Source organism: Pimephales promelas, chromosome 8 (assembly GCF_988280905.1).
Source record: "Pimephales promelas chromosome 8, fPimPro1.hap1.1, whole genome shotgun sequence".
NCBI classification, from domain to species: domain Eukaryota; kingdom Metazoa; phylum Chordata; class Actinopteri; order Cypriniformes; family Leuciscidae; genus Pimephales; species Pimephales promelas.
This window is the reverse complement of record NC_142776.1, coordinates 25,387,149-25,406,000: the sequence shown is the minus strand read 5'-3', so window position 1 is coordinate 25,406,000 and position 18,852 is coordinate 25,387,149. Positions and strand designations below refer to the sequence as shown.

At 37.2% G+C, this 18,852-nt stretch overlaps 2 protein-coding genes across 7 annotated transcripts in view; both read left to right on the top strand.

Moving 5' to 3' along the window:
* Positions 1–587: 587 nt before the first annotated feature.
* On the top strand, positions 588–1,946 carry tmem69 (transmembrane protein 69). The gene is made up of 3 exons (XM_039647782.2): positions 588–716; positions 896–945; positions 1,161–1,946. The coding sequence occupies exons 2-3, from the start codon at positions 901–903 to the stop codon at positions 1,842–1,844; spliced, it is 729 nt and encodes a 242-aa protein (XP_039503716.2). The 5' UTR covers positions 588–716; positions 896–900; the 3' UTR covers positions 1,845–1,946.
* A 2,436-nt stretch (positions 1,947–4,382) lies between these two features.
* mast2 (microtubule associated serine/threonine kinase 2) overlaps positions 4,383–18,852 on the top strand; it is a 136,576-nt gene continuing 122,106 nt past the window's right edge. For 3 of the 6 annotated variants that reach the window (XM_039647682.2, XM_089134229.1, XM_089134226.1), the window contains exon 1: positions 4,385–5,492. In XM_039647682.2, the coding sequence (XP_039503616.2) occupies positions 5,412–5,492 (81 nt within the window). In that variant the 5' untranslated portion in view covers positions 4,385–5,411. Of the gene's footprint in view, positions 5,493–18,852 lie in introns of all 6 variants that reach the window. The other 3 variants (XM_089134230.1, XM_089134228.1, XM_089134227.1) reach the window with 2 other exon arrangements.

The window sequence follows — 18,852 nt, the reverse complement described above, 5'->3', positions numbered from 1 at the left end:
ATGTGCACAACATACCAAATAAGGTAAACAGCACATTCCTTTTTTGTTGCACAAACAGTATGTCGTTCAGTAAATAAGGCTAATGTAACACACACACATATATATATTAATTTGGAAAATAATAATTTGATATATAATAATACGTAAACAAGCCTTTATATTTGTACTTTTCTTGCATATATTTTAAATAATAACATCTGATATCTAGTGGATTTAAATAAGGTAAATTCATACAAACATCATAAATAAATAAATAAATAAATAAATTCGAACTGTGAATGGCTATGATAATGTCCAACACGTCGCTGTCTTGTTCTTTATATTACACATAAAAATCCTTCTGTGCAATGCTCTGTGCCAGTTTTCTTCTCTTGATCTGTCTTCCACTGCCCCCCCCCCCTTCCTGAATTAATTTTCAGTCACACTTGACCAAAAATAATATACATTTTTAAATGCAATACTTAATTAAATTTAGTTAAGTGTACATGAAACTCCATTTGTTTTACACTCCATTCTCATGAGACTCCATCACATTAATGCATTTAATTGGAATTTAAATACAATCCGGACTCTTTCCGTAGGACTTTTATAAGAACTTTCCAGTCATTTTGCGTGTTCGGATGTGTCTGGCTTCACATTTCCACACGCTTTGTAATGACCTTCTGCTGTCTAAATCTATGTTTTATAATTTTAGGACGTTATAGTATGAAATCAAGGTATGTTTTAATACGTTTAATCGAATACTGTTACTGACATAAGATATTAAACCACTGCTTGTGCGCTTTTAGCTTTTATAATGTATAATTCAGTTCCAACTTGGCATCCGATGTGATTCCAGACAGCAACTGTCCGTAAACGACTGATTAATATTGTCATTTATTTATTTGATTTGCAGGTAAAATGTTGGCCAGTATAATCGGACGTCACATCCTTGGCAACTTTGGGGTGAGTGAAACATTTCACCCGTCTAATTTTCTTTTTATCCTATAATTTTTCTAATTTTGTTTATATATTTATGCGTGTTTCCGTCAGGAATAACACTCCGTGTTATCTAAATGTAATATCTCTTACATGTTATGTATTTTATTTGAATTTTGTTTAAAGAGAATCCTTATCAAGATGGAAGAAATTGTTTTAATTCACATTTGTTCTTTGTTCAGGTGTCCAGAAAGTTTGCCTGTTTAGGGCAATGGACCACTCATTGTTCAACACGGTTCACTAGAGGTTTACATGGACAGTTGCCCCCAAGACATGTTGCTGGTGCCGTTCTGGGAGTTCAGTCATTTCACTGGTCTGGTCAGAGACCGAAAAAACGGCCACAGGAAGAGAGTCCACCAAGAGAACTGGATTTGCTTCGTTATGACATGAGAGACCTAAAGAAAGCTCCAAAGCCGGCCCTCTTTCTTGGATTTTCTGGTCTAATACCTTTTGTATCCGCTCCTCTACTTATGGCTGTCACGGAACAGTATCTTCCCGAAGTTGCATTTGCTCAAGTTGCATACGGAGCGTCCATTGTTTCCTTTCTTGGTGGGGTACGCTGGGGTTTCGCCTTACCTTCTGGAAGTCCAGCAAAACCTGACTGGCTCAATTTAGCCAACAGCGTGGTTCCTTGTCTGATTGCTTGGACAGCACTCCTTTTTTCCCATGACATTACACAGTCTGCTGTGCTTGTGGTAATGGGGCTCGGGATATCATTGCATTATGACCTGTCCCTCATGCCTACATACCCCAGCTGGTTTAAAGCACTGAGGACAATCCTCACAGCTGTTGCCTTTTTCTCCTTGATAGGCACTGTTGTCATTAAGCAGTTTTATCCTGAGAAAAAGTATCTCCCTGATAAATGATTTAGGCATAACTGTTGGCTAATGTCAGTCCATCGTTATAAAACATGTTAAAAGTGACTAATAATGTTTTGCATCAAATCTACACCATGTTGAATCACTGAATCTTTCTTTGTTTTCATTTCTGACTCCATTCTCTCACTTTTTTTGATAAAATATCCATTTGGCTTTCTATTTTTGACGGGTTGGCCAAATTCCAGTAATGAATTCAAATGACAATGGACAGTTTTTCCTGACATTTAATATAACTTTGCACACTGCCAGTTAGATTGTGAAATGTCAATATTTAAAATTATGTAAAATAAAATTAGAATTGTATGTTTATAGATTAGAATTAGTGTTTAATGTTCTGTTTTGTTGGAATTTATAGGAGTTTCTGTTATGTCAGGGGCGGGTGGTAGTGCTAAAGAGTAGATGTGGTTAGGGTGAGGATTTAGCAAAGGCTGTGATCACAGGTGGGCACAAATACATAAAAAAATCCTAATACTTAATTAGAGTAATCAATTGTATTTAAATACAATACAAAATACTGTTAAAACAAAATATTTTATTAAAATAAAAGTAATTTGAAAATACAAACAAAAGCAGTTCCCTGACCAACGAACGAACAGCTTATGATTACGATTCAGGCAACATTATAGGTCAGATCAGAATATTATCAGGTTCCATCTGTTCCATTCCTTACATGTAAGTATAGAATAGCAGAATATCACTGTTTAGTGTTGATGTGATTGTAACGTACATGTTGCCGCATGCTGTCATAATAAAAGATCATTACGACTGCCAGTCTGCCACCAGGTGGCGAATTCCGAGAGTCCGAATTTCGTGTGCAGTGGAAAGGCGGCTTTACATTGATTTAAAAAGATTAGTTCATCCACACATGAAAATTAGCCCATGATTTATTCATCCTGAAGCCATCCTAGGTGTATATGACATTATTCTTTCAGAAGAATACATTCAGAATTTTTAAAAAATGTCCTGGCTCTTCCATGCTTTATAATGGGAGTCAATGGCTGAATGTCTTTTTAAGTCCATCAAAGTGCATCCATTCATGATTAAAGTGCTCCATGCATCTCCAGGGTTTACTAAAGGCCTTCTTAAGTGAAGCGATGCATTTGTGTAAGAAAAATATCCATATTTAAAACTTTATCGACTAAAACAATAGCTTCCAGCAGACGGCCGTACACTTGTAATTAAAATTCTGCCCATCTCTGGCTGTAATTCTTTGAAGGGCGCGAAGATCTGACTGAGAATTGTCAAATGGGATGGTCTCGCCTATGAGGAGTGTTCTTGTTGCCTAGAAACTGTGACAGCTACCTTGTGCAGTTGATGAGTGGCAGTAATGTTTGTAGGCTATTGGACATGTTTGAAAGTTATGTTAAATGAAAGTTATATATAATGAGTCAACATTTAAACCGCTTTAAAGTTTATTTATTTTATTATTATTATTATTATTTACATTTGTATCATTAGATTTTCGAGTCAGTTGAAACCCAATACTTAGTAAAAGAGAAATTTGTTAATTTCTCTCTCTCTCTCTCTCTCTCTCTCTCTCTCTCTCTCTCTCTCTCTCTCTCTCTCTCTCAAAAAAAAATAAAAATAAATAAATAATAATGTTGTCACTGGAATGCAATGAATTCTGGGGCAGACAAGGCCACAAAGGATCCATCTGTTTATTCAATGAAGGATGCATTTGGAGGCCACATTTTAAGGAACCTTCAAAATGGGACAGCCTTCGTCGTGACTCAATGACGCAATCGGCCTTCGAAGGTGGCCTTTGAAATGGGACACAGCTATTTGCTTATTTCTTTAGTACATGCAGAAGTGCTTGCGTTTTTGACAATTAGTAATTAATTAAATACAATATCGTTAATTTAAAGGTTTCAGATTTTAAGGCAATTGGTTTCCTTAAAAGCTTTGAGTTGCCCTAGCTCGTTTTGTTTTACAGTGTATACTGCTGAAAGTTTTTCAGTGCTTTATCTATTTTTTTTTTACTGTAGTGTACACTATTTGTTGGCAACTATACAACAAAAAAACTAAGATTTCTAAGAGATCCACCTTTCGAGAATCTACCAAAATACACTGTTGCACATTTAAAATGATTGTTTCTCTCATGTTTCTTTTTGAGGTGCCCCACGCTCCTCCAACATCACAATTTTTATAATACAAGCCAAAAACCTGCCATATTGCTTCGTTCATCAATACAGAATTCAGTGCTCCCTATTGTGACACATTCAGTCCACATAAATCACACATGGCGAACTTGTCATTGAGTATAATGTAATATATTTAATAATAAGAAAAAATCCCCCCTCTCAATCAAAGACGTGTAATGCAGAATTACAATGTAATAATTGTTATCGAAAAAGCACCACTAGTCTCAGCAGATGGCAGCAAATACTAAGTAAAGTCGTATTTCACCAAAAAACGATATTTTCTCCATCTCTTTTTTTTTCTTGCCCTCTTAACCATTGGAGGATCAGCCCTCCGGTGTGCAATGCAAGACTCCCCCACTTGACTCTGCTCATACAGACTGAACTGAGATCAGCGCTCTAGTGTATTTGCGAGACACCCCACTTAGACTCTGCTCGTACAGACTGAACTCAGATCAGCATTTGGCGCGCACCCACCGTCGTTCACTCGATGCGAGCTTCAGGAAGCTGCTAGGTTTCCTCCCCGGAGAAAAGCAACGACATGGACCGGCTTTAATTAGCAATTATTTCTGCCTCCGAGCCGTTTACCTGCTACGGCCTGGTTTGAAGAGTGAAGTTGGAGGAGAAAAGCGGAGCTTCGTGCCCGCATGATATAATGATCCTTATCAAAACAGAGCTCGCGAGCGGCTCTAGACCTGACTCACGAGAGACACGATGAACAGTTGAGCTCGCGCTGTGTTGTGGCTTCGCGGAAAACTATCTCGTCAGTCGTCAGTCTGGCGGTTGGCTGAATGAAAAACAAAAAACAAAACGCGGTGCCTAAGGTTTTTTTAATGCCCGAGGTAACTATGGAATGCTAAACTATCAGTTTTCAGTGAAGACAAATCAGCTGGGTCATTGGAAACTGCAACAACCACGTTGGAAACGCGGCTTTTTTTTAACGAAATGGTGACCTGTCGTAATAGTCTCACATTGACAGACACGAGACCGGCGAGTTTATTTACATAACGTAATGTTTATAAACAGTCCATTTTGTTTTTGTTATTTTGCGGATGTTGTCAAACTTTATCATCAGACAGTTAGCGAGCTAAGTTAGCGAGTTCCGCCGGCTGATTTGCCGCGCTAAACTCGCATAGTTTAGTTGCATAAAACTGAAGACAGTAGCTTATTGGAAGCGAAAACTGATGGGCTGTCATGGCAACTTGGATTGTTACTTAAGGTCGAGACGAGAGATCAACACAAAAGCCACGGTGTCGAACCTGCTGTCACTGTCTTTGTGTTTGTGGACCAACGTTGAGGAGAGGTTTGGTCACCATCATGTATCAGAACTAGACCTGTTTCACCATATAATGCACTGACCATCGGATTCATCGATACATTACTATTGTAGATTATCTCTCAACCCCCATCCATCAGAATGAAGGGAACCGAGAGCAAAAACAAAAGGAAACTCTGCACCTCTGAGCAGCGGGAGAGCAGCACTGAAGGGAAAGACGAGGTGAGTGATCTTGCACTGAAAAGTGGACCCGTTTTAACACAGATACATTGCATGTTTATTTTAAAATGCACGGTAAACGTAACACAATACAAATGCAGTCCTTTTAGATAGTGGTGCATGTGACGCAGCTGCCATGCATAATGAGCGCAGTGCATTCATTCAGACCATCCGTGAAGAATCTGCTTACAGGTCAAGTGCATTATGGCATTGAACCATTTCTTAGCTACTAAAATCCCTAATCAAGGATATAGTGAAAGCAGGAGTAGTATACAGATAAAAAGTGTAAGGTCGCCTGCTTGTGTGTAGTACTTACTTCAGCTGATGATGAATTAACTGTCTTTTTTATTTTGTTTAAATTATTTTATATAGCTAAGACTAGTTTGTTCCATTGCATTATATTTCAGAGTGATGGAATATTATTAAAAACAATACACACCCAGGACATCATCAATGCACAATGGGTTTTATGTGTGTTTCTATTGTCTGTTATTAGCTTTGTACACTTATTCGAGTAAGTTTATGGGACTTGCTCAAGTTTATTACCCACATCATATTTGTTTTGCAAGAGTTTTATTGGCTCCTTGTTTTCTGACAATGTGAGTCTTGTGTTATCATTGACGGTGATAGGACAGAGTGACACTGGAAGGAAATTCAAAGTGGCTGTAATTAAAAAAAAAAAAAAAAAATCCTTAGTGAGGGCATACAATGAGAAATGATGCAAGACATTGTTCCAAGATTGTTCAGAGAAGTACCGACTAGATTTAAGTAAGAAATAGTGAGATCTTAAAGTTGTTTGTGAACATGAGTTTCTCATATATCCAAATTTCTTGAACATACATTGAACAGTCTTTGAACAGCATCAGTCTGGTCAAGCATTATTTTGTTTTTGAACTATTAAAATGTTTGGCTCCTATTGATCTTTTGGCACGTTTTTTATACCAGTCACATTGTTGTAGCTAAGAGGAAGTCAAATTTAGTCACTATGTGACTGTTTTGTTTTTGTATTTAATGTTATTCACTGTTCTGCCTGATGACATACAGTAAAGGGAGTGGCACAGGTCAGGTGAGCCATTAGTTTTCTTTCTAACCTGACCTGGATGGCACAGTGACCTAGAGTGCAGAGATCATCTCTTTTTTGTTGCACTTTCTGAGACGTAAAATCCTGTATTTCCATGCTTTTTGCCCCTTTAACGTGCTGCATGGCTTTTTGTCCAAAAGTGCAGGTGCTTAGTTTGCAAGACATGGTGTAGAGTAAACAATAAAACCACCTGACAAGTATTCTGACATGCAAGTTTCAGATTTTTGAGGGAAAATGTATGCTTAGTAATCAGCCTACAGTAAACGATTCATTTCCAACATGACAGAATGTGAAAATAACACCTGAAAGAAAATATCTTCCAACATATTGGAAAAAAAAGAAGAAATTACCATAGTCCATGCTTTAGGTTTATGGAAGTTTTCAACTGGATTATAAATTGTGCAGTTGCAATGCAAAACAGTGCACTTATCAAGAAGGTGCACTGTTCAAACTATTGATATTGCTATGAACTCCACAGCACCCTTTCGATTCTTTCTTTTGAATGCTCTCCTTCCTTGTGCAGTAAAATATTTTGTCCAGTCCTACTGTAATTCAGAATTGGAATGCACATCTTATAAGGTTTGGCTCCTGTTTCTTGACTTCATGGGCTCAGTTTTTTTCTTATAACCTTTCAGTGGTGAGCTAAACATCTGTGGTATTCAGCTTTGTTTTAAGAGTTCCTCTCCCTGGTAGACATGAACTATGTTTTAAGAGCTCTTTGACAAGCAGCACAGATGGCTTGTGCTGGTGCAAAAAGCTGTTACATAAGCAAATCCCAGCCCAAATCAGCTTTTCATCCTCGCATTTACTTGAATAAATATTTTTGATAATTTGAGAGATGCACTGACATAACCGGACTTGGTTAGATAATGGAAAATGGGGTTACAACATGTTGTTGATGTTGCTGAATACTAATTCCCTTTTGGCATGTAAGCTCTTAACTCTTATACTGACGTGACATGAGGGCTAAAATAGGCCAGTGCTGTACTGTGAGCCTTAACATTGCTGTTGAGAGCTTTCTGTCTGATCGGTGTAGCATCTGCATCAATAAGGATGGTGCTAGATGCTCCTCAATCAATTGCAGTGTTCTGCAGTCTGCTAATGAGGTTATGGAGAGTGGCGTCAGTAGACATAGCCTTGAATAGTTTTGTCGTAGTTCATTAGAGAGCATTTGGATTATCCTTTAACTAACCTTTATGACATGGTGAATCTATAACTGGTAAATTGCTTCTGTGCATTTAATGAGTCAGTGAAGGGTTTAATATGGAGCTGCAATAGACAGTGAAGCAAAAGGAAAATATGCTGTCACTCACTAGACATTGGAATATGCAGAACTATCATTTAAAATGCCATGCCATCTGATCAAGTGCGTTTGTGTGGTTTCCAATTAAAGTAAATTGTCCAATTAAAACCAGATCTTTCATATTCACTCATTTTCACTCACTCTCTCCCCACTGTTTCCACACAGACTCTGCTCAGTTGGTGATTTCATAATTAGATGTAAAAATGGCACTGGTAGTTTTACCTTGATAAGCAAATCATGTTTGACAGTGTGAACACATTCAATGTGTATTTAACACTAATGTGTCATGGCCAAAAACACTGCTAGCATTGAGTTTAGAAGCAGTGATAAATTGTTGTTCTCATAGGAAAAATGGAGACATGCACATAATAAATGTAGAGATGGTGCTGAGAGTCAAAGAAAGTAGGAACATTGTCCCTTCGCTGTGTGCTGTTAGTCACACAGCAGGGCGTTTTCTCACTCTGCTGTGCTCAGCCTTTATTTTAGGGGTGTTCATTGGTCTCAACTGAATTGGATCATTTAAAACTCTGTGAAATGAAAATAGAAGTTTGAAGTTCTGTGGTCTTTTAGTATAGGTCTATCTTTGAGGCCATCAAAGATACCGTGCACTTTTATTAGTTGACAAAACGTTTAGAAGTTATAAACATTTAAAATTCACAGACTTCCTCTTCCAGGAAAATATTGATGACTAATATTGTGCTTACTGGTGTGAATACTGTTATAATCCTAATACATTTAATATATATTTTCAAATATTGGCCCAAAATATTTAGTTATGAGGACCAGATGATTTTGGGGTGATTAGACTTGGGGTGATTAGTCCAGTTGTCCCTAATCAAATTCAAAATTAGCATGGCTTTAAAAGAGTGGTGCATGCCAGGATTTATGGAGCACAACATACCAATTCACTCTGCAATCATAAATGACATGAAATTACTGATCCATTCACAAGCTCTGAAAATTTATGGCACAGCCTTAGTTCCACCAACCAGTTCAAAATGCATCACAAACACCTTTCTGTTATGTGCAGATGCTGTGTGAATGTGATTAATAAACAAAAGATATGTCTTTTTTTCTCCAGAATATAACTGAAGCTTAACATGTCAGCCATAACATGTTATATAAATAGAAAATAGTTAAATGTGTGCTTTGTTATTGCTTGTGGCGGTGCTGTTTGATGGTAGTGTTATTAACTGGCCGGTCTGAGGTCTTATCAAGGCTCACAACTGGGATCAACTGAGATTTGCACTGTATTATGAGGTAGATCAGACAAGGAAGAAGAATGCTACAAGCAGGAGCCTGTGTTTGTAGGACAACAGGTCATAAAAAGAGCTGTTTTAAAGCTGCAGTCCGTAGCTTTTTGCGGGTTAAAAATTATCCAAAATACATATTTGAGAAAATACATAACCAGCCAGTATTCAAAACGATCTGCTTGCCTTATCTCGATTCAAAGCGGTAAGTTTGTAATGTTTTTAATTCCAGTGGTACTGGTGGATTTCTGCGTGAGATTCGAGCATGTTGGTGGAGATTTATAACCTTTTCTCACAACACTCGATAAAAATAAACGTATCAATTTGATGGCGGATCCAGAAAGGTTCAAACGACAATCACCAGTGACAACAGATTCACCTACTATAAAATGCACAACACTTTATTCAGACTTCAACCGAACAAGTGGCTACAGAAAAAGAGACTGCTACCGGACCCATGCGAAATTGTCTCTTCAGCAGTCCTCAAACATTGTGTTCACCTGCGCTGTCGCTGTGTGGTGTCGAAATACAACTTGATACAAGTTGATAATTCTGCGAATGTCTGTAATTGTAGATTTCGAACAGAGATGGCGACAAAGAGGAAAAACTGTGGACTGGCGCTTTATTGCAGTAGAAAGCACTCTGACTCACTGACTGTTCTACCAGTCACTAGAGAGGGGAGTGGTTCAATCTTTTTGTTGTGGAAAGGGCAAAGAGCGCTTTTGTGAATTTTCAGATTTTTCCTTGTCTTAAAGAGCCCCTATCATAGCATTTGAAATGTTCCTATTTTTGTTTTAGGAGTTCCCAAAAACAGTTTAACATGCATGCAAGGATAAAAAACACTTAATATGCATTTATTTTTAACTGATTTGCTCACCGACTCCCAAATGATTCGTACAACGATTTATTTTTCCAAACCACTCCTTTGCGTGACGCTAATCGGCGGTGATTGGTCAGATGACAGACCCAGTAAGTTATTGTTTGTTAGCATAACGCATAAACATATTGATAAAGCACTGCAGTACTACTAGACGCTCTATTCTTTATCACAACTCCAATAACAGCGACAAACATTTCACATATTTAAAAAAAATTGACATTGGAGACCTAGAAGCTGCACTGAGCGTAACTTGCGCACACACATACTTATTGCGCCTTCCCTGCTCGCGCCCCGATGCTACAAAACCGTTCAAAACCCATAAAAGCAACAATTATTAATAATACTTACAGGTTGTGATTCGGAGGAGGAAGCTTAACCATCTACAGCTGAGCCCTCCTTCAGGAACAACTGCTTGCGAATCCAAATTTGAATTAATTTATGTTTTTGAATGATTCGTCATTAAAATGAGAACACAATCGGGCTATACTTTTGTGGTATCTTTGCAAATATGAACTCTAACGACCGATTCTTCACATGCTCGTCCCTGGTAAATGAAAACAAAGTGGCTGAACTATCTTTGCATTGTAGAACACAGCGTCTTCTCGACATGATGCTATGATGAAGTATTTGAATGTGTAGGCTTTAAGTTTACACTTCCGTCTGCGCGTGCAGTAACTAGGCGCGGCCAATGACCTCTATACGTCACGATGTAACAGCTAACGACTCGTTTCAAAAACAATTCATTTCATAGACTCAGAGTCGACTCTCACTTTTAAAAGACAATAACTTTATATACCGTGCACTTTCAGATATAAATCTTTGCAGGACGTTTTCATTCCCTTAGAGCTATATTCCACACTATATGAACAGTCATTTTCAAAAATCCATGATAGGGGCTCTTTAAAGAAACCACTTTATTGTAAGAAATAAAGACAAAAAAGTGAGTGTCTTTTCCATTGATACTTTTTACCTTCTTAATGGGTGTATAGGACCATCAATATTTGGAAAAAACATCCTGGCGTTCTTTGCTTTCCTGTTGAACAATCTACTTTGTTCCAGTAATTTTAGATCATTCGTAGCACAGTTAAAATCCACATAATAGTGTTGTCAAGTTAGTTGGGAGAGGTTTTTTTCCTTAAGAAAATTTAAACTCTCAGTATTTGCAGATATTCTTCTGAATCATATCAGCTGAGAAATTTAGTATCGGTGCATCTTTCTTTAATTTTTAATTTTAATAATGCATTCATATTTTGTGTGTAGCATTTATTTCTCAACTATTTGAGAATCAAGCTAGCATTTAGTAATAGCCAGATATCATTTAGACAATATGACGCAAGTTAGCACATGGTGCTATCGAAACTTAGAGCTTATTTTAATATCACCTAAAGTGAGTCCCTGCACTTTTGACATTCTTTCATCTACACTTTTCTATCATTTACAACTGTTCACTGATGAAGGATTCACTTTTCTGTTTTATTTTATTTATATAATTGCAGGTTTTATTTATTAAATAAAACAGCTTTAAATAAAATAGGCCAGATAATAACATGCCAAATTTACTCTTAGATGGTCAGTTTAAATATTGTTTCTGGAATCAAGTTTTCAACAAAGTTATTGTTTTTCGGAGGATTTTGTCTGCATTCCCTGTAAAGTGCTCTGTTACTTGGTGTTATAAGGATTTGTCTTTGCTTCTTTTAGACTGTAGACAGCCAAAGTGTTTCGTTTCCTAGGGTTACCTAACCTGCCCTTCTTCCCTCTTAGCACATTGAGCAATGCCATTCAAAGACTTCTTAGAACTATGGAGACGTCTTCGAAAAAATATATAAATCAATATATAAACCTTTAATCATTTTATAGCAAAGCCTACAGTTACCTCATACACTAATCAAGGTGCCAAATAAATGTTTTCACATGTTTCTTTCTTTGTTTTACTTCTATTCCTACATTTTACGCTTCTCTAAATTAGTCCTGCGTGAAGCATTCCCCTTCTTCTGTTATCAGTCATTTCTCAAAATGAAAAGCTCTCCAGCACCATCATTATCATGGCTGAGCACACATTGTTTGAGCTGGTGGCACAGATGAAAACCACTCCGAGGCACAGCTACTCGACAGCTTCCTTTATCCCTGAATATGCACACCATGTGTAATTAAAAAAATCTTCTAGATTACAGCACTTGGGATTGCTTAATCCGTTCTATAATAAGCCAAACACAGACAGACTGGAGAGAATAATTCTTTTGAGATGCAGGTCTACATCATAGACTGTAAAAAAATATGGACATAGTGTCCGTGGCGTCACCCCGTAGGTTTCTGAAGAGCATTTTTTAAGCCTAAAGTGGACGGAGCCGGCTGTCACCATCTTGGCACCGTGCGTCACTCCCGGATAACCAAAAATGGACAAAGAGGCAGGGCATTGCGTGGTTGCTGAATCTGATCAAGTTTGCTCAGGCTAAGGAGCTAATGCTACTTACCGTCTCAAAGGCTGTGCCAAGTGTGTGACCACACAGGGCCTCATGCTAAAGTGACAGCTGACTTGATGATGAGGTTCTGATTATGAAGGTTGTACGTCATGCATCACACACGACCAGCGTCAGCCAATAATGAGCCTACGTGTGACGGACAACCTAGAAGCTTTGCACTATGTGAAATCTCAAGGGAACCCATGGGGAAGGAAATGAATAGTTGAATGAAGTCCTTATTTTTTTTGTGCACAAAAAGTATTCTCGTTGCTTGATAAACTTAAGATTGAGCCACTGAATTTTCATTTTTGGGTGAACAAACCCTTTAATAACAGGGAGCCAATAATTATGGCCAGCGTGTTTTTGAGAAAAGCAGGAGAGAAGTAAATGTGATTTACTTTCAATTCTTTTACTTCAATGAAAGATCAAAGGGATAATTAATGCAGATTTATTTTTTACAGCCATTTTTGATCATATTTAGCAGGGGTGCCATTAATTCTGACCACAACTGTACATCCAGTGTTCATTATTGTGTGTCCTCGCCATGTTTATGTGTGCAAATCGGTATTGGTTGTGATTCTCTATGTTATGTGGTTCTGGCAAGGCTGGAATTGATGATGTCCACAGGCAGAATGTAATGATGCAGAAACAATTAACTGACTGACCGACTCTGTACTGCGCAAAGAGTTCCTGTGCACCTCAACACAAACACAACTCTTGTTGTGCTGTTGTCCTGTCATTGTTGTAAAGCAAATTACTAAAATATTACATTGACAGTGTATCTTTTTCCCACCTATTATAATTTTTGATATATATAAATCTTTAAAATAAATATCAAGATTTATCAAGCATAAGATGCTGGAATGTGTATCACAAATCAAAACAATGCTGGGTGACTCTAAACTTGCATTTAGAGTTGGATTGTAGAGTACTGCTTCATTGTCAATGTTAGTTTATGTAGATGTTAGACTAATAGCCTCCTCCTGTTTGAATTTTGTATGTTAACAACAAGCACACAGGCTCACATACCCATATTCTTACACATTTTGTTTGGCCACACAGATGGATTTGGGTAGTTTGTATACAAATCAGTTAAATGTTCTGTTTGAGAACTGGGAAAACCACACACATTTACATGGAAAACATTCCCCCGTGCTCATCAATCTTACCTGACTCTAATCTGAGTAGTTGTTGATGACTAAAGGGAATAGGCTAAACTAAAAGAATCAAGGCTGAGATACAATTTTATTGATAGTATTTGTTTGTTGAATGATAAAAATGTACTAAGGGTCGTAGAAAAGAGATAAGCTACAAACAGGGCCCAGATTTAGTGAGCTTGTGTTTGAACTCAATTTACTAATGTACTATAACCAAAACTGCATTGTTTTACACAGTATTCACACACACAGTCTGCATTGTTGTTTTGTTTTTTGCTGCATTGAAAATATTTTGACAGCCACCAAAATACATTGCAATGATTTTTTTAGGCCTCATATTACATATTATTTTTATTTCAATACGAGAACTAAATAAACCAGTTTAATTTATTTTAATTTTATAACCAAGGCTATAAATCCCACCCTATACTTCAGCTATTCAGTTAATGATTGCAGTAAGAATTTGTTCCAGATTATTGGCTTTTCTATTTGCTTTGTGTGCTCCTTACATTTAATATCTGGAGGCATGCATGGTGAAGCAAATGGGTGTGAGATTTAGCTCTGAATCATTTAATGGAAGAGACTTCACCATATATATATATATATATATATATATATATATATATATATATATATATATATATATATAACATATGCAAAACTCTTCACAAGTTCATGGCTCCAATTTATGATATGAGGGTCATACAGCAGCTCATACTAATGAGATGAGAATGGTGAAGTCTTATCACCAGTGGGCATAATTTATGTAGAAATAGAATGGAAAATGATCACAGGCTGTTTTTTTAATCAGTTTATGCAAAGTAAAATCCAATTTAATGGCTGGGGTTTTCAATGAGGCACTAGATTTTGAGAGAGTCTGGAGTGTCATGCTCCATCGCCCTCTAATTTCTGTGGAGGTTTTGAAGTTGCCCTTCTTTTTAATCCTGCTGGTGGACAGAGATTGAATGGAGGGAATTAAAATTTTTTTTTCAAATTTATTTGAACCCGAATACACAGACACACCAGATGCACCTCAGCAGCGTCACAGCAGACTTGTAAACGTGGATTGACAACAGAACCGGAAGAGAATACACCATTTTAAATTAACTTGGCGCTTCTAATACCAGTTGTTTCGATTACATAGTTGCACCACCTGGCTACAAATGTAACTGTTAAAAGTGTATTTGTCATCAATCTGAAAGAGAAAGTAAAGTGTTTTGATCGCTTCCATAGACATCAGTGTTTATAACCGAACTATAAACTTAAGTTATATCCCAGTACTTCTGTGATAATTTAAATATTTGTAACACAAGAATAGCTATTAAAATGTCAGGGTTAATTTGAGTGCCTTCCATAGTGAAAAGCAGCATTAAAGACATTTAAAATGCTGATATGTGTCAGTATTCATGGGGCTCAGCTGGCAGAGCTGCAAAGCCATCTCATTTCTGATTCCTACTTAAGTTTGATGATCATTTAGGCTAGAACCTCAGACACTTTGATGTTAATGAGAAAAGACATGACCTATTATCTATTGTCACAGATTCTGATGGACGGGTAGCAAAATCCTTCAGAGGGAGACCTTTTCTTTTTACATGTCAGTTCAGTTGTCTAGTTTAGCACTTTCAGTGCACTTAGTTTAGCATTAATTCAGTCCTGTGGAAAACTACAATTACAGCAAATATGAATAGAAACATGCAGTTCTCTGCTTTAATTGTTTGCCTGGCTTTATGTGATTAACAGTGGTCGGCTTTGTAGACAACCGCACTGACTCTTTTCAATTTTTTTTTTGCAAAAATATAATAGAATGTCTGTGTATTACTTGCAGACTCATGTTGAAGTCAAGTAACAATCCAGAGGCAAAAATGTTCTTCTCTCCAGATTCAAAGGCCGCTGCCTTAAAGGTACTATATGTAAGAATGTTGTAATAAAATATCCAAAAATCACTTGCACAGTGTGATATATTTCCTGCTGTTGTGTATTTACAATTTCAGTTTTTTTTTTTTATTTCAGAGAAATTCCAATTTTAAATAAGTGGCTGTCCTGGAATAAAATGTCGCCTGTCAATGACGTAATGTCTGCGCTATCCTCGGTTTCCGTTCATACTACCGTAGCCATGACGTAACCATGGCGTCAGAAGTGGACAACTGTTTAGTGGCACGCAGATCTTGTTTCTTTCAAACATAGACCATGGCAAGCAGACTTTGGGACAAACAAGGAGAACTAAAATGGGGATCAATATTAGTGTGGTGTTTTTGAGATGCAAGAGCTCCATGTCCTAACTTGGACTTCATTTATGAAATTTATGAAAATTATGAATTTATGAAAGCTTCGAAGGCTACATGCTGTTTAAATGAAAATATTGATGTTATTGAGAAATATTGCTTATAAAACAATCAAGTGAAAAATAAGCAACCTTCTATGCACACATTATTATTGTTAGTAGTAGTAGTAGTAGTATTTTTAATTAATCGAGACATTGTTAAATCTATTGTACAGTAGCCTAATATAATTATTTCTGTCAATTTACCCAAAGTTAAACCAAACTTTTATTTTGACGGATTGCCGTGAAGACCTTTGGGTTTCTGTGCATGTATGATATGACAATAGTTTTTCTCTCAAATAAAACTCTAAAATGCTCACGAAGTGATTCTCGGAGATGAATTGTATCATGAATTATGTCATGATATCGTGAGGCAGTAGTGACGCCGTGACGTTTAAAATTTTTTAGTACTGACTTGGTACCGAATATTTTGACAGCACTAGTTTGTTCATTGTCCAGTGTTTGGAACTGTTGTGTCCAGTTCCCACTGTAATGAATCTGTTGTAGACAGTGATGCTGTGCTTCTGGCTTAGTCAGCCTATGAACTTTCCCTTGATTAGCTCAGTGAAAGGGCATTGCAGTCGAGCACAGTGGGGAGTGGACCATCCAAAGGTTTTTTTTCTCCTGGTAATGACCCATCACACGTTGGGGGGTGATGCTCTGGGCCAAGTGTTTTGATTGGTGTGAAAGTGATGACCCCTCCAGCTAGCTCTATAAATAAATACTCATTGTTTTCCTATACTTTTAACAGTACACTGGACTGGGGATTACATTTTCTTGAGAAAGATAAGTCAATCTGTGCCAATTCCAATTTTTCAATTTCCCAAAGTAGGATCATCCAATTCTGATATTATCTGAGGAGCTGGTTGTTGGTGTGTGTGTGTGTGTGTGTGTGTTTTTTTCTCACCAAAGATACAAGTAAACTATTCCAGACAAAGAAACATGGTAAGAACTAGAATTATTTTAATATTACTAACAAAAACATTGGACATTACAGTTACTATTACATATATTTGTGGTTTATTGTGTTTGTTTTGTCTTTTTAATTGTATTAATTTTTTTTGTATGCTCCCTAGCAATATTAGTTTTAATTTAAATGCAGCATTATTTGCAAATAGCCACTTGATCTGGATTTGTTATTTAACATTGGCCAAATAAAATTATTATTGGTTGATTGATGATTGCATGTTTGAAATTGAAATTAAACAGATGATCACTTTTAGGATAGTAATCCTATTAGTAATCCTATTGTTCATTTATTTACTACTCTATGAACTCCATTGAAGCCCAATGAACTTTGTTCTTTTATTCAGAACTGATAGCTTGTGACATTTTGTTGCACTTAACCCCGTTTCTTTAGATCATGGTCAGAGCACGCCTCTGGCAGAAACATTAATTTAAACTCTTTGACCTCTGCTATCTGCTTGCTGTAGCTCGATTCAAAGCGGCAAGCTTGTAGTAATATTTTTAGTTCCAGTGGTACTTGTGGATGTCCGCGGGAGATTCGAGCATGTCTTTGTCACATCTGTACACAGAAAGGAGGATTCTCGGCTAGTTAGCTATGTTGTGTGTGAGGATGTTGGAGGTGGAGATTTATAGCCTTTGCTTACAGCACTTTAAATAATTAAACATATCAATTTGATTGAAGATCCAGAAAGTTTCAAACGACAATCACCAGTGACAACAGATCCACCCGTTGTAAAATGTAGACTTGTAAAAGACTTCCTTTCGGACGTCGGAGTGGCGACAGAAAAAAAGAGACTGCAACCAGACCCAAGCAAAAACGAGGATACATATCAGAAGGACATGACATGTAGTCACGAAATGCTGTCGTTGTTAACATTAACATTAATTTGCGTGATATGATAACTTATAAGTGATTTTTGTCATAACCAGAACAAAAGTGGATGTTACTTACTTGTTCAGATGAAAATGATTATGTTGGTCATACTTCCAAAAAGAATATTGGAACTGGCCAGTATCGACTCTGGCGTGGTGATTGACAGCTGCACACTCTGCTCAATGTGTTCATCCGCGCTGTGTCGAACTACAAATCACGTAAAGTTGATAATTCCACAAATGACTGCAATTGCAGATTTCTAACAGTGATGGCGACAGAGGAAAAAATGTGGACTGCTGCTTTAAGTTTGCAGGTAACATTGACTAGCCCATCACTCAATATTATGGATAATACAGTGGGCATGTAACAGGATGTCTGAGTGTGACCTTATCTCCCCCTTTAGGTCCTATAGGCTTATACCTTACAACGCTGTATTTGGGACAGAATGGGCGGGTGCTTGTTGGTCTGAATTTAGTGCTTCTTTTCACAGCTGCAAAAGACAGATTAGTGGCTGTGCTCTAAATATATGGCTTCACCTTTTTGAAATGTGGTGGATGGCCCTAGGGTGATTATATAATTATTATTATTAATGAATAATAATAATTAATTTATTAAGTCCACACTACTACTACTAGTAGTAGTTTTACTTATAGTAGTACTTAGCAAATATTTCTGTGTTAATGTCGTTTTGTATAGAAATGAATGCCAGTTTACCATCATGCTTTCCATTCTTCTCTGGTCCCAGAGATAATTTCTGATCCCCTGTACTGTATATGTGGCCCAATCTTTATAATCTCCTTTAAATAACCTCTGAGCACAAATGCCCTGTTTCCCAGTTGTGTTTCACTCCTCAGAGAGTTTCAGATGTGGGTAATGTGGCTAAACTTGAGACTTGCCTTCCGGGTAATCATAAACCTGTAATGTTGCACAAATCATTGCAGTGTCCCAGCTTAATTCTTCTGGTACTTATTTATTCACATATGGAGCATCTAATAACTGTATTGTCCTCACAGAGCTCCTCTCTAAACACTGGAGCTGCAGTTGTGCTTATGAACAGGCCCACACAGAATCTG

Bases quoted from the DNA above. Each gene is read 5' to 3' on its own strand.
- tmem69 (XM_039647782.2), top strand. From the start codon at position 901: ATGTTGGCCAGTATAATCGGACGTCACATCCTTGGCAACTTTGGG. The intron at 946-1,160 runs GTGAGTGAAACA...TTCTTTGTTCAG, and splicing joins ACATCCTTGGCAACTTTGGG to GTGTCCAGAAAGTTTGCCTG.